The sequence below is a fragment of the Vigna unguiculata genome, chromosome 11 (assembly GCF_037176805.1).
Source record: "Vigna unguiculata cultivar grain cowpea cultivar isolate G323 ecotype 2 chromosome 11, ASM3717680v1, whole genome shotgun sequence".
NCBI lineage: Eukaryota > Viridiplantae > Streptophyta > Magnoliopsida > Fabales > Fabaceae > Vigna > Vigna unguiculata.
In genome coordinates this window covers 24244531-24260470 of record NC_140802.1, presented here as the reverse complement: position 1 = coordinate 24260470, position 15940 = coordinate 24244531, and the positions used below count along the sequence as shown (strand labels likewise).

The window sequence follows — 15940 nt, the reverse complement described above, 5'->3', positions numbered from 1 at the left end:
GCTTCAGCATTTAGACTTGTATTGCTTTTGCCAACAATCTCCCCCTTTTTGATGATGATCAAAACAATATGTTTAAAGTATCTGCAATCAAAATATCTTACAAGGAGATTTGTTAGTAGCACTGTTTGGTTTAAATGTTTAAACTTTTTCTCCCCCTGTTTTGATCATATGAAAAAGGTTTTAATAAAGAAGCTCCCCCTCAATTTCGCATAAGTAAAGAATAACAAGACAAATATACTTATATTAAAAATAAAACTGGAAAACATATTACAATTGCAAACAATGAGACTGTTCATCAGAGACATTTACCCCTTTATACTCACAAATACGAGAGATAAGCAAGGAATACGGAAGAGGATATTGAGGCAATCGTTTGGCTTTTAGCATGGTGTCAAGAATGATGCTTGGCCAATAGATGGGGATGTGGTTGAGCATGGCATATATTATCATAAGATCGGCTTCACTGCACTGTGCGTGATTTGTACCACGTGGACATAAAATCCAAACAATGAGATAGTGAAGTAGACGCTCATCGATTTTGAGAGGTCCAGCTAGTAATTGACGGCCAATTTCTTGATCTGGGCGTCGCATAAAGGATCTATATGCAAAAATTCTATTGAACCCTTCTATGCCAGCCGTGAGAATGGGAGATGTGCCATCATGAATGGGAAATTGTGCAACATTTTCCCAAATATCATCATCTAAAATGATGTCGATACCCAACTCCATCTCTGAATTTGTAGTTGAAATAAAAAGCTCGAACCAAATCTGGATAGTAAGTGCCTTGCATCTCTGTGAAGAATTTCACACCTTGTTCAGTCAGAAAGTTTTGAATGGTGAAATGGCGATTTATAAACCATTGAGACTGGAAGAATTTTGGAGTGATGAGGGGTTTGTCTTTCCATAGTGTGATGAATTCAGAACGTCTTTCTTCATCCGAAATCCATCCTTCAATGGAGGCTGTTCTTGGTGCAGTTGAGGGATGAGAGGCACGAGATGCAGTCCTTCTGCGTGTAGGAATTTTTCTACGAGAGGATTCAGCCATGGTTTAGGTAAAAGAGAGGGAAGCCTTTGAGAGTTTTGTGAGAGAATGAGAAAAGGAGAGGGTTTTGAGTGTTTATGGAGAGAAAAGAGTGTTCTGGTGACAAAAATGGCTAATATTTATAGAGAGAAGACTCTAACGTTCATATACATGCGATTTGATGAAAAATGGCTAATATTTATAGAGAGAAGACCCAAAATAATCGATTATTCCAGTATGTTTTGGGTTTTTTGAAGAGAGTCTGATAATCGATTATTGACACTTGTAATCGATTATTTACGCTATTTTTCGGATTTTTTAAGGATTGTGAATTTTTAGCATTTTAAGAGATCTCTAATATGCCTAAGTCTCTTCTTAGTTCATAAAATCTATCTTTAGCTAAAGGTTTTGTAAAGATATCAGCTAATTGATGCTTTGTATCTACATATTCTATTTCACAATTTCCTTTATTAATGTGATCTCTTAGGAAATGATGTCTTATTTCAATATGCTTTGTCCTAGAGTGCATTATGGGATTTTTGGTTAAATTAATAGCACTAGTATTATCACATTTCAGAGGTATGTGATTTAAAAAGATATTATAGTCTTCTAGTTGTTGTTTCATCCAAAGAATTTGAGCACAACAATTTCCAACTGCTATGTATTCAGCCTCTGTAGTTGACAAAGCCACATAAGCTTGTTTCTTTGAGTGCCAAGAGACTAATGAACTACCTAAGAGGTGACAAGTACCACTGGTACTTTTTCTATCTATTTTACAACCACCATAATCAGCATCTGAATAGCCTATCAAATTAGGAGACGCTCCTGAAGGATACCATAGTCCAAAACATGCAGTACCTTTTAAGTATTTTAAAATTCTTTTTACTGCAGTAAGATGTGATTCTTTTGGATTGGCTTGAAAATGAGCACACACACATACAGATTGCATAATGTCAGGCCTTGATGAAGGATTATCTTGTTCCTTTTCAAGATTATTGAATATGGTGTGAGTTGATTAAGAAAGCTAAGTGAAATCCCCACTAGACATTAAGATAGCAAGCTATCTAGATGTGAAGGTTCCTTTCACAAAGCTCAAAAGAAGAAGATGATGGATTGATTCAAAATGAAAAGGCAATAGAAAGCACATAAATCATAGAAAACCAAGAACAATTAAAGGAAGAAGAAAACATAAAATGGAAAGGGAAGAAATGGTAAAAATGTGAGAAGCACGCCACTACAAGGCTAGGCTAGAAGCCATGGCAACCTTGAAGATGAGTGGATGTGTGCCGCCACTTGCTATGCAAGATAAGGCTTAAAAGTATTCACTCCCAAGGGAGGAAACTCTCACAAATGGTTGAGACACAAGAGTGTTTTTACTTCAAAATGTTCAACCCTTTTACATGTCTAGGAGCACCCCTTATATAGAAGAATTTAGGGGCCTCTAAGCAAATAAAAGATACCTAAGGATGTCACTACAAAAACCTAACCCTAGCTTCTAGAAGCTAGGTCAAATAAGGTTACAAAAATGAAAGACAAAAGACCAACTATGGTGTGTGCAAGGCTAATTTCGTTCTAGCACAAAAGGAGACAAAGAATGTGTCTCATATGTCTCCAAAAAGTGGCCAAAGTGTGCTAAAAACAAAGGAGACCAAAGGTACATAGGTACACTTGCTTCATGGCTTTTACTTTATGCTTTATGCCTTTGCTTTACTCTCTCCTCCACATCATTTATGCTCCCCAATCACCATGCGCCACCTAGCATTGCTTTCTTACTCCTAATTAACCTACAAAGCAAATAAACATAGATTAGCATGTTGGCTTAAGTCAAGTCAACTATAGTCAACAAGTCAAACCTAGTCAAAGGTCAACAAGTCAACTAAAGTTGATTCAACTAAGTCAACTTAGGGAATCAAAAATAACAAACACAAATGAAAGGGATTAAGGATTAGTGAACTTCCTTTCTAAACATGCTTAGTCTTCTTAAGCATGTGCCTTCATCCTTGCTTGGGGTCAATCCTTCATCAGGCCTACTAGCAGTAAGATACAACAAAGAACCTATCATGCCTCTAAACATAGTTTGATTTACCTCTATTCCTGATTCATCTTTATCTAAGTAGCAGGAGGTTCCCATAGGAGTACTTGCTTCCTTAGCAGTATCCATTCCAAATTTCTTAAGTACTTCTTTGCAGTACTTAGATTGAGAAATGAAAGTTCCATTTTCCATTTGCTTAATTTGAAGACCCAAAAAGAATGTCAACTCTCCCATCATTGACATTTCAAACTCTCCTTGCATTATGCTTGCAAAGCTTTTACATAGTGAACTATCAGTAGACCCAAATATTATGTCATCTACATAAATCTGAACTAGCAAAATATGTTTATTTACTCTTTTGATAAACAGAGTTAAATCAATTTTACCTCTTTCAAAATCATTTTCTAACAAAAATGTACTGAATCGTTCATACCAAGATCTAGGTGCTTGTTTTAATCCATACAATGCTTTCTTTAATTTATAAATGTGATTAGGAAACTTATAGTCTTCAAAGCCAGGTGGTTGTTCAACATACACATTTTCTTTTATAAATCCATTTAAAAAAGCACTTTTGACATCCATCTGATATAGTTTGAATTTCATGAGAGAAGCATAGGCAAGAAGTAAGCGTATAGCTTCTAACCTGGCAACTGGAGCATAAGTCTCATGATATCGCTGTCGTTAGGCGATCAAATTACCACTACTTTAGCAACTTCAGTATTGCCAGTTTGTAGTGAAGAAAATAGTTAGGGTTAAGATAACCCTGAGTCGTCTCACAACGAATACGGAATTGATCTCAAATATTTGATTCTCAAAAATGCAATTTAAAACTAGCAACTATAAAAATAGGGGGGGTTTTGTTATGCAAAGAAAATGACACGGAAGATTGTAAACACAGTAATAGTAAATAGGTGAATTCCACTGCTTTTTCTAAATAAGATTCTTCATTGGTTATCTAGAGATTATTGTTAAATTAATTATTGTTGTTGATTTACAAATCAATCAATGTAAAGACTCAATTCATTTGTTGGCATCCTCACTTTTAATCAAAGTACAGTCTCAATTAAAAGTGAGAATTGTTAGATTGTCCATAGTAAATTCAATCAAAGTACAGTCTCAATTAATTTTACTATGCCTAATCATGTCTATTCCTTTGTTTCTTTACCAAATAGAAAACTTAATTAATCAAAGTAAAGTCTTGACTAATTTTAGTTAAAGTAATTACCTCTAATCAAATTAAAGTCTCAATTATTGGCAAAAACTTATTTAATCAAATGAAAGTCTCTAAACAAAATCAAAGTAAAGTCTCAATTTTATTTAAAAACCTCTTAACTCATATGATTAGCATGCATGTAGATTTAAAATCATTATTTTCTATTCAATTTAGAAGCAAAGGACATAGATAAACAAAAACCACAACAATAATCAAAATAACAAAACATATAAATTCATCTAACCTCAGAATCCATTTAAGAAATTACAGTGGAATCAACCCTTAAAAGCTTAGCCCTCCATGGCTTTGATGGAATACATGATGATATGAAGGAAAGAAAATAAAAGAAAGAATGAGAGATGTGGTGGAGAAGGTATCTGCCAAAACCAGAGAGTTCTAAGTGTCTAAGCTGTAAGCTCTAAATTTCAGTCGTGAATTGTATCCCGCTTCTACTCCCTTAAGTCTCTTTATATAGGCTTCCACTGGACTTTGGGCTTTATCTGTCAGTTGCTAAAATCTTTTATTTTTATTTAATTAATTAGCAACTTAATTTCTGTCCAATTTCCAATTCTGCCCCTCTTATTTAAGCATTTTTACCAAATTGACCAGAATTTGACCAGAATTGACTGCTGACTTTGACTAGTTGACTAGAGTTGACCAGTTGACCAGTTTGACTGTCCTATCAGACGCTGACACGTGGCAGTGCAGATTCTCTCTCCAGAATTAGGGTTTCACTCTCACACTCTTCTCCCTCCCTCGTGACGGCGGCTGCTCCGATGTGTGGCTGCTCCGGCGAGCTCGCGGTGGCTGCAGAACAGGTGGTGAACTGCACGGTGGTCCGGCGAGCGGAGGTGTGGCAGTTCTGTTGCAGCGGCGTGGTGGTCGTGGTGGTGTGCTCGTCTCGCGCGTTGCAGAGGTGAGAAGATGGTGCCGCGATGATGGTGGCGCTGCGGAGCTGTTGGACGCGAGAATGGAGAAGATGGTGGTGTGCTCGCGGTGGCTCACGGTGGCTGCGGAAACGGAGCACGCGATTTGTGGTTGCAGGTTCGTGGTGGCTCTCTGCGGAGAAGATGATGCTGCGACGGAAAGGATGGTTGTTGTGGTGGCCGCCATGGTTGTGCGTGATGACCGTGCTCCATGGCTGCTGGTGTTCGCGGACGGAGTTGTTGGATCTGTTGCAGGTTCTCGCGGTGGTGGCTGGTGCGTCGCCGGCGAGGTTGGCGGCGGCGGCGGCTGCCGTGGAGGGTGGAAGGGAAGGAGAAAATTAGGGTTAGGGTTTTGGGAGATGAAGGTGATGATGACGTGGCAAGATCTGAGTGGTCAATTGGGTGAGTGGAGGATTATCACACGTGGCTTGTTCTGGTTGGCTAATTCTAAGAGGTGGGGATTGCCACATGGCATAATCTGGTTGAGTGGAGTTTAAGTGGTAGGAGGGGTGCAACTTAGTGAAAACTGGGGGTGCAGAACAGGTTTTTGTGGTCCACTTGAGGAAGGAGTGTGCAAATAAAAACTGGGGGTGCATTTAGCTCCTGATTTATTCTTTTTCAAAATTCTTGATTTTGGACTTATTTTGTAACTTTGAATATTTCAAAATCACATTATTAATTAACTAAAAATAAATTCCAGCTGCAGTAACAAACGTTAGAATATCCAATAATATTTTATGCAACTAAAATCAATTTTTACGCCACTTTTACCAAACTTACTCAATAAATCCAATAATCACAAATCCTAATTAAATCAATCTTTAAGCACAGAAAATTCAATTAAATCCCCAAATTTAAATATTAAATGAGGGCAAAAATTTGAACTCATCACACACCCACACTTATCCTTTTGCACTCCTGGGCAAAATTGAACAATTTCAAAACTTTATTCTGAGGTCTTTTATTCCATATTTTCAGTGGATTAAAGAAATGAATACCAATGGAAACAGATCAATCTTCTAGAAATCATGTTGTCATGCACAAACAAATGGATAAAATTCTGTTTTTCACACATGAGTTAATCTTTTGAGTTTACAAGTTTAATCAAATATGAAAGAGAAACACTCAAGTTAAATATATATTTTCTCACCAAGATTCGCTCAAGTGTTTTGGCTTGTGTTTTCACTCAAAATACCCATGCAAGTAAACACTCTCAATGCTTAGCAAGACTCTAATATTCACAGCTTTCAGAAAACATGCATTCAAAAATCATGAGGACTTTTAACAGGTTATAATGAGGCCAAGGCAAAAGTAGGAAAAACTTTAGGATTTGTGTGTTTTTGAAATAGTAAGGAAGAAAGAGTTATGGAGCACAGTTTCAAAAACAATCTTTACTTCTTCTTCTTCTTTTTTTCTCTTTTATCCTTTGTTGCTCTTTTTTTTTTCAGACAGCAATCATTTTTCATTTCAACACTCTGTCATCAACAATTATTTTCCTTTTGCCATTTTTACAACTTTGTGGGGGAAATACTCACCCCCACACTTTATTCCTCAACCAATCTCACATAATCCACTAGCTCCTTCTTTCTCCCTAAGGTAAGGAAAAAAAATGGTCTTTTTCTTTTTAAGGTTTAACAGTATGCTCAGAACAAGAAAAAGAGGTTTAAGCTCAAGGGCTACCAATGGATCAATGTTATGGTTAGCTTATTTGGCCAAGTAGCTAAAAACAAGAAATGCCTCAGTCATATCAAATCATGCATGTTCACCTAAGATGCAAAACAACAGAATCAAGCTAAACATTTGAGTACCAACAAGACATGAGCAAATCACACAAGAAAAATAGGAATGACACATGGTAGTTCATCCTTACAATAAAGCTCAAAACTCACAAGGTCAAAAACTCTTTCACAAAAGATTTATTCCAGAAACTCTCAAATCAACCCAATCAGTAAATCACAAAAACAATCCATTCATAGCACATGACTTTTATTTTCCCAGAATTATGATCGTTCCAATTAGTGAATCAAATCCAAAAATCCAATGTCAATATGTTTTATTGAAAACAGAAACTTTTTTTTTTTTAATAAAAACAAGCAGAAAACAAAATTAGAAAAGGAAAAACAAAACAAATAGAAACAGAAACAGAAAAAGGGGGAAATCTCCCCACACCCCCACACTTTATCCATGCATTGTCCTCAATGTATTCAATATGTATAAAATGCAAAGAAAAAGTATGAAGTGTACTTACCTCCTCAAGGTGGAAGGTATGAGGGAGAAGTCAAGTTCATCCCATCCATCGTCTTATTCAGCATATCTTGATTTTCATTGAATATCCGAAGACGATGCCCATTAACTTTAAAAGTTCTTGCTGAAGATTCTTCCTTGATCTCCACTGCTCCATAAGGGAAGACTTCTGTAACAATGTATGGTCCTTCCCAAGTAGAACGCAACTTACCACTCATGTGACCAAGCTTAGATTTGTATAGTAACACCTTCTGGCCTACCTTGAAATCCTTTCTAGCCACAAGCTTTTGGTCATGGAACTTCTTGGTTTTCTCTTTGTAGAACTTTGAATTTTCATAGGCTGCAAGCCTAATCTCCTCTAGTTCTTACAACTGAAGTTTTCGCTCATTTCCTGCTTCTTCCAAATCCAAGTTGCATGCTTTCACGGCCCAATAGGCCCGATGTTCAATCTCCACAAGTAGATGACAAGCCTTCCCAAAAACCACCCTGAAAGGTGACATACCTATAGGTGTTTTGTAGGCTGTCCTGTGCGCCCAAAGTGCTTCATCCAATCTTGTGGCCCAATCCTTTCGACTAGGCTTCACTACTTTCTCTAGTATCTTTTTAATCTCTCTGTTAGAGATCTCTGCTTGTCCATTGGTTTGGGGGTGATATGGTGTAGCAATGCGATGTGTCACCCCATACTTCTTCAACATGTTCTCAAGTAGCCTATTACAGAAATGGGTCCCCTGGTCACTGATGATGGCTCGTGGTATCCCAAATCTGCAGAAAATGTTAGACCTGACAAAACTCATAACAACTCGAGAATCATTAGTCCTTGTAGCTATGGCTTCCACCCATTTGGAGACATAGTCTACAGCAAGCAAAATATAAGAAAACCCAAAAGAAGGAGGAAAAGGACCCATAAAATCAATACCCCAAATATCAAATACCTCACAATATAGCATGGGTTGTTGAGGCATTTCATCCCTTCTTGTAATGGATCTGGCTGCCCTTTGGCACTGCTCACAATTTTCATATACCCTCTGTGCATCTTTAAAAATGGTAGGCCAATATAATCCACAATCCAACACCTTCCTACCTGTTCTTTGTGTGCCATAATGTCCCCCAAAAGGAGACGAATGACAGAACTCAAGCACATGAGGTATCTCGATATCTGGAACACACCTCCTTATGACTTGGTCACTACCAATGCGCCATAAGATTGGGTCTTCCCATATATAGTACTTTGCCTCACTTTTTAGCTTGATTCTTTCATATTTGGAGAAGGAAGGAGGAATAGCAGAAACAACCAAATAGTTAACAATGTCAGCAAACCAAGGTTCAGGAAACATACCTTTCACAGCAGTCAATGCTAGGAGGACTTCATCAGGAAAGTCATCCTTAATAGGAATGTTATCTTCTCCATTTTCAATCCTGCTAAGATGATCGGCTACCAAGTTATGTGCTCCACTTCTGTCTAGAATCTCAATGTCAAACTCTTGGAGCAGTAGCATCCATCTGATCAACCTTGGTTTCGAATCTGCTTTCTTCAGAAGGAATTTTAATGCTGCATGATCAGTATAAACAATTACCTTGGAACCAAGTATATACGGTCTGAATTTGTCCAAGGCAAACACAACAGCCAATAATTCCTTCTCAGTCGTGGTGTAGTTAGCCTGCGCTGTGTCCAACGTTCTGGAAGCATAATATATCACATGTGATAGCTTCCCATCTTTTTGTGCAAGCACCGCTCCTACTGCAAAGTTTGATGCATCACACATCAGCTCGAACGGTAATGTCCAGTCAGGTGGCTGGATGATAGGAGTGGTGGTAAGCGCCTTTTTCAATGTATCAAACGCATCTTTGCACCTCTCTCCAAAGTCAAATACTATATCCTTTTGCAACAAGTTGGAGAGAGGGTTGGCTATCTTGCTGAAGTCCTTGATAAACCTCCTGTAAAATCCTGCATGTCCAAGAAAAGATCGAACCTCTTTCACAGAAGAGGGGTAAGGCAATTGTGAAATAATATCTATTTTAGCAGGATCTACAGATATACCATTCTTGGAAACAACGTGACCTAAAACTATACCTTGTTCCACCATAAAATGACATTTTTCAAAATTTAGAACAAGGTTAGTTTCTTCACATCTCTCCAAGACTCTAGCAAGATTAGACAAGCAATGATCAAAAGATGAACCATATACACTAAAATCATCCATAAAAACCTCAATACAATGCTCCAACAAATCTGTAAAAATACTCATCATACATCGTTGAAATGTTCCAAGAGCATTGCAAAGGCCAAATGGCATTTTTCTATAAGCATATGTACCGAATGGACAAGTAAAAGTAGTCTTATGTTGATCCTCTGGGGCAATACAAATCTGAAAATACCCAGAGAATCCATCAAGAAAACAGTAATGAGACTTACCTGCCAATCGATCTAACATCTGGTCCATGAATGGTAAAGGGAAGTGGTCCTTCCTGGTGGCCTGGTTTAGTCTTCTATAATCAATACAGACCCTCCAGCTATTCTGAATACGAGTAGGAATCAACTCGTTCTTCTCATTCTTGACCACGGTGATCCCAGATTTCTTGAGGACCACATGTACAGGACTCACCCAAGTGCTGTCAGAAATGGGATATATAATACCTGCTTGTAGCAACTTGGTGACTTCTTTCTTCACAACCTCCATCAGCTGAGGATTCAGTCTCCTCTGAGGTTGCCTCACTGGCTTAGCATCCTCCTCCAAGAGTATTCTGTGCATGCAGAAAGAAGGACTAATACCAGGAATATCTGCCAAAGTCCAGCCTATTGCTCGCTTGTGATCTTTGATAACCTGCAATAGCTTTTGTTCCTGCTCGTTAGTAAGCAAGGCAGATATAATAACAGGGAGTTTCCCATCCCTCTCAAGATAAACATATTTCAAATGAGATGGTAAAGGTTTCAACTCCAAAGTGGGTGGCTGTTCCACAGATGGCAACATTTTACTGCCTAAGGTAATTTCAGCCACCTCAGCATCACACTTGGACGCCACAGAGGTATCAAATAGTGACACCACGTCCTCAACATCACCTGTTTTGCAATTTTCTCTTTCGTCTAAAATTGAGCCCGAAACATTCGAAAAAGAAAAATCCAAAGAAAAACCAGATAAAGCGTCCAAAAGTCCAAAAGCATAATTGTTCACTACATTACTCAATAAATCAATGCAAAACAAAGAATGGTCTTCAATTGGGTGCTTCATGGCTTCTAGCACGTTGAACTGCACATTCTCATCTCCTATCTCCATAGTCAAGGATCCTGCATGCACGTCTATCTTGGTACGTGCTGTCATCATGAATGGTCTTCCCAAGATGATTGTGGTTGAACTCATTCCTTCATCATCCTTCATGTCCAAGATATAGAAATCTGCAGGAAAAATTAACTTGTCCACACGGACAAGCACATCTTCTAGCACACCTGCAGGGTTAACTGTGCTACGGTTGGGCAACTGAATGACCACACCAGTAGACTTAAGAGGTCCAAGATGAAGTGAAGTAAAAATAGATAAAGGCATTACATTAATGGAAGCTCCTAAATCTAACATAGCATTGTCAAACTTAGTACTTCCTATAATGCAGGGAACAGAAAACATACCTGGATCCTTACACTTTTGCGGCATTCTGACTGCAGGCTTCTTGATTAAGCTAGAGACGTTTCTTCCCATGTTCACTACCTCTTTGTCCATAATACGCCTTTTATGTGTACATAATTCTTTGAGAAACTTGGCGTATTTAGGAATTTGTCTCACAGCATCCAACAAAGGAATGTTTATCTCCACTTTCTTGAAGGTATTCAGGATTTCTTTGTCTAACTCCTCCATCTTTTTAGTTTTTGGTTTCAAACGGTTTGGATAGGGAGGAGGAGGAGAATAAGGAGAAGGATTTTCAGAGGAAGTATTAGGGGATACCAACCTGGAGTTATCACTGGGTGCAGGCATCTCAGATGTTGCTTGTGTTGCTTCATCTGATCTTCCTCTTTCATCATTAGGTACAACTTCATTGTCCTTATCTTCATCTTCTTGGGCATCCCCAAGACCTTGTATTTGCTTACCCGATCTTAAAGTAATAGCACTTACATTTCTCGGGTTGATTACAGTTTGTGCAGGCAAATTGCTTGAGCCTTGTTGAGACTTCATCTGATTTAACTCATTTGCCATTTGTCCAATCTGGTTCTGCAAGTTTTGATTGGTTGCTTCCATCGTCTGTTTCAACTCATTGATTTGTCCCTTCATCATGTCAGCCATCATTTTCATCATTGCCTCCATGTTTGAATCACCAGAGGTTGCAGTTGGTTGTGGTTGTTGCCTCTGTTGAGGTGGAACATAGACTTGTTGGTGTTGAGGCTGTTGATTTCCCCATTTCTGGCTGGGATATTCCTTCCAATCTGGGTTGTACTTGTTGGAGGACAAATCATGGTTGTATTGCTGCCGAGGTGGTCTATTATTGCCATAGATGTTTGCAGCATATGCCTGAGGTTGTTCATTGTCTAACGTCCCTGTCTCTTTTAACATAGAACAAGCCTCTGTAGGATGATTAGTAGAAGCACAAATTCCACATAAAGTAGAAGGGATAGGCTTTTTCTGTAAGTCTGTCAAGGTCCTTACCATGGCTGCTAAGTCATCCAACTTCCCTTCTAATTTCTTGTGATCTGCAACATATGAAGCTTCTACTCCATGGGTTCCCTTCAATAGAGTTATAGAATTACTCCTTGTGGAAAATTGTTGATGGTTCGATGCCATAGTTTCAATCAATTGTCTTGCATTTGTTGGCGTTTTGTCCACCAATGACCCTCCACTTGCAGCATCTATCATTTGTCTATCCATGATACTCAATCCCTCATAAAAGTATTGAATGAGGAGATGCTCGTTTATTTGGTGATGAGGACATGAAGCACATAACTTTTTGAATCTTTCCCAATACTCGTGAAGACTTTCTCTTTCTTGTTGCCTTATCCCATAAATATCTTTGCGAATAGCAGCAACTCTAGATGCTGGAAAATACTTTTCCAGAAATAATCTTTTCAGAGTCTCCCAGGTATTGATGGATCCTGGCGGAAGGCAGTATAACCAATTCTTAGCGGCATCTTGCAATGAGAATGGAAAAGCCTTAAGCTTGATATGTTCCTCTGTCACTGTTGTAGGTCTCATGGATGAACAAACAACATGAAATTCCTTCAAGTGATGGTACGGGTCTTCTCCTGCTAATCCATGGAATTTGGGTAAAAGATGGATTAACCCAGACTTAAGCTCACATTCTCCATCTGGATATTGGATGCACATGTTTTGTGTAATTGCTGCATCCGGTGAAGCCAACTCTCTTATTGTTCTTTCTTCCATTCTATCTTCTTGAATTTCTGGTTCAGGTGATGGATCAAAAGATATGTTAATCACCAGAGGTGATTCTAGTGGTACACTTTCAGTGGTAGGTTCAGATGATGATGGTGCTCCTTCAGTAGAACACCTGAGATCAAGTCTCCTACGTGATTTACGCAAGTTCCTTTCAAGTTCTGAATCAAGTTGATAGAATTGACCCGGATTGGCCCGAGTCATGCACTATGCAGGTCCACCTGAAAGTGTTTCCCTGTGTGTTTTTTTTTCTTCCTATTCTTGTTTTGGAGAAAGATTTCAAGAAAGAAATGAGTTAAGATATCGTTAGGTCTACTCCCAGGAAAGAGAGGTGCGTCACAGTGGACAACTTAAATACCAAGTCTTTCCTAGACAGAGTTTTCCAAACTAGTCTTAAAAAATTTCTTAAAAGAAATTCTTAATCAAAACAAAAATAGAAATTTGCTTGGAATATATTAACAGAAAACTAGATACTACAAAATAACAAATTATATCAAACTTATATGTGTAAAATAAATAAAAAATAAAAAATAAAATAAAATAAATTAAAATAAAATAAAATAAAATAAATAAAAACAGAATCAAAATAAAAGAAATACTAACCGTATTCCCCGGCAACGACGCCAAATTTGATATCGCTGTCGTTAGGCGATCAAATTACCACTACTTTAGCAACTTCAGTATTGCCAGTTTGTAGTGAAGAAAATAGTTAGGGTTAAGATAACCCTGAGTCGTCTCACAACGAATACGGAATTGATCTCAAATATTTGATTCTCAAAAATGCAATTTAAAACTAGCAACTATAAAAATAGGGGGGTTTTGTTATGCAAAGAAAATGACACGGAAGATTGTAAACACAGTAATAGTAAATAGGTCAATTCCACTGCTTTTTCTAAATAAGATTCTTCATTGGTTATCTAGAGATTATTGTTAAATTAATTATTGTTGTTGATTTACAAATCAATCAATGTAAAGACTCAATTCATTTGTTGGCATCCTCACTTTTAATCAAAGTACAGTCTCAATTAAAAGTGAGAATTGTTAGATTGTCCATAGTAAATTCAATCAAAGTACAGTCTCAATTAATTTTACTATGCCTAATCATGTCTATTCCTTTGTTTCTTTACCAAATAGAAAACTTAATTAATCAAAGTAAAGTCTTGACTAATTTTAGTTAAAGTAATTACCTCTAATCAAATTAAAGTCTCAATTATTGGCAAAAACTTATTTAATCAAATGAAAGTCTCTAAACAAAATCAAAGTAAAGTCTCAATTTTATTTAAAAACCTCTTAACTCATATGATTAGCATGCATGTAGATTTAAAATCATTATTTTCTATTCAATTTAGAAGCAAATGACATAGATAAACAAAAACCACAACAATAATCAAAATAACAAAACATATAAATTCATCTAACCTCAGAATCCATTTAAGAAATTACAGTGGAATCAACCCTTAAAAGCTTAGCCCTCCATGGCTTTGATGGAATACATGATGATATGAAGGAAAGAAAATAAAAGAAAGAATGAGAGATGTGGTGGAGACGATATCTGCCAAAACCAGAGAGTTCTAAGTGTCTAAGCTGTAAGCTCTAAATTTCAGTCGTGAATTGTATCCCGCTTCTACTCCCTTAAGTCTCTTTATATAGGCTTCCACTGGACTTTGGGCTTTATCTGTCAGTTGCTAAAATCTTTTATTTTTATTTAATTAATTAGCAACTTAATTTCTGTCCAATTTCCAATTCTGCCCCTCTTATTTAAGCATTTTTACCAAATTGACCAGAATTTGACCAGAATTGACTGCTGACTTTGACTAGTTGACTAGAGTTGACCAGTTGACCAGTTTGACTGTCCTATCAGACGCTGACACGTGGCAGTGCAGATTCTCTCTCCAGAATTAGGGTTTCACTCTCACACTCTTCTCCCTCCCTCGTGACGGCGGCTGCTCCGACGTGTGGCTGCTCCGGCGAGCTCGCGGTGGCTGCAGAACAGGTGGTGAACTGCACGGTGGTCCGGCGAGCGGAGGTGTGGCAGTTCTGTTGCAGCGGCGTGGTGGTCGTGGTGGTGTGCTCGTCTCGCGCGTTGCAGAGGTGAGAAGATGGTGCCGCGATGATGGTGGCGCTGCGGAGCTGTTGGACGCGAGAATGGAGAAGATGGTGGTGTGCTCGCGGTGGCTCGCGGTGGCTGCGGAAACGGAGCACGCGATTTGTGGTTGCAGGTTCGTGGTGGCTCTCTGCGGAGAAGATGATGCTGCGACGGAAAGGATGGTTGTTGTGGTGGCCGCCATGGTTGTGCGTGATGACCGTGCTCCATGGCTGCTGGTGTTCGCGGACGGAGTTGTTGGATCTGTTGCAGGTTCTCGCGGTGGTGGCTGGTGCGTCGCCGGCGAGGTTGGCGGCGGCGGCTGCCGTGGAGGGTGGAAGGGAAGGAGAAAATTAGGGTTAGGGTTTTGGGAGATGAAGGTGATGATGACGTGGCAAGATCTGAGTGGTCAATTGGGTGAGTGGAGGATTATCACACGTGGCTTGTTCTGGTTGGCTAATTCTAAGAGGTGGGGATTGCCACATGGCATAATCTGGTTGAGTGGAGTTTAAGTGGTAGGAGGGGTGCAACTTAGTGAAAACTGGGGGTGCAGAACAGGTTTTTGTGGTCCACTTGAGGAAGGAGTGTGCAAATAAAAACTGGGGGTGCATTTAGCTCCTGATTTATTCTTTTTCAGAATTTCTTGATTTTGGACTTATTTTGTAACTTTGAATATTTCAAAATCACATTATTAATTAACCAAAAATAAATTCCAGCTGCAGTAACAAACGTTAGAATATCCAATAATATTTTATGCAACTAAAATCAATTTTTACGCCACTTTTACCAAACTTACTCAATAAATCCAATAATCACAAATCCTAATTAAATCAATCTTTAAGCACAGAAAATTCAATTAAATCCCCAAATTTAAATATTAAATGAGGGCAAAAATTTGAACTCATCATAGTCTATACCTTCTTCTTGTCTGTATCCCTTTGCTACAAGTCTGGCTTTGTTTTTAGTGATGTTTCCATCCTCATCTAGCTTGTTTCTGAACACCCATTTTGTTCCTATTACTTGGTGTGAATCATCCCTAGGAATGAGTTCCC

General features: G+C 38.4%; 1 protein-coding gene across 1 annotated transcript; it reads right to left on the bottom strand.

The window, feature by feature from the left end:
* Window positions 1-697: 697 nt before the first annotated feature.
* LOC146881627 (uncharacterized) lies at window positions 698-12761 on the bottom strand. The gene is made up of 4 exons (XM_085669264.1): window positions 11453-12761; window positions 10567-11398; window positions 5094-5499; window positions 698-1025 (listed from the first exon to the last, which is right to left on the bottom strand). The coding sequence occupies exons 1-4, from the start codon at window positions 12737-12739 to the stop codon at window positions 698-700; spliced, it is 2853 nt and encodes a 950-aa protein (XP_085525390.1). The 5' UTR covers window positions 12740-12761.
* Between the last annotated feature and the right edge of the window lie 3179 nt (window positions 12762-15940).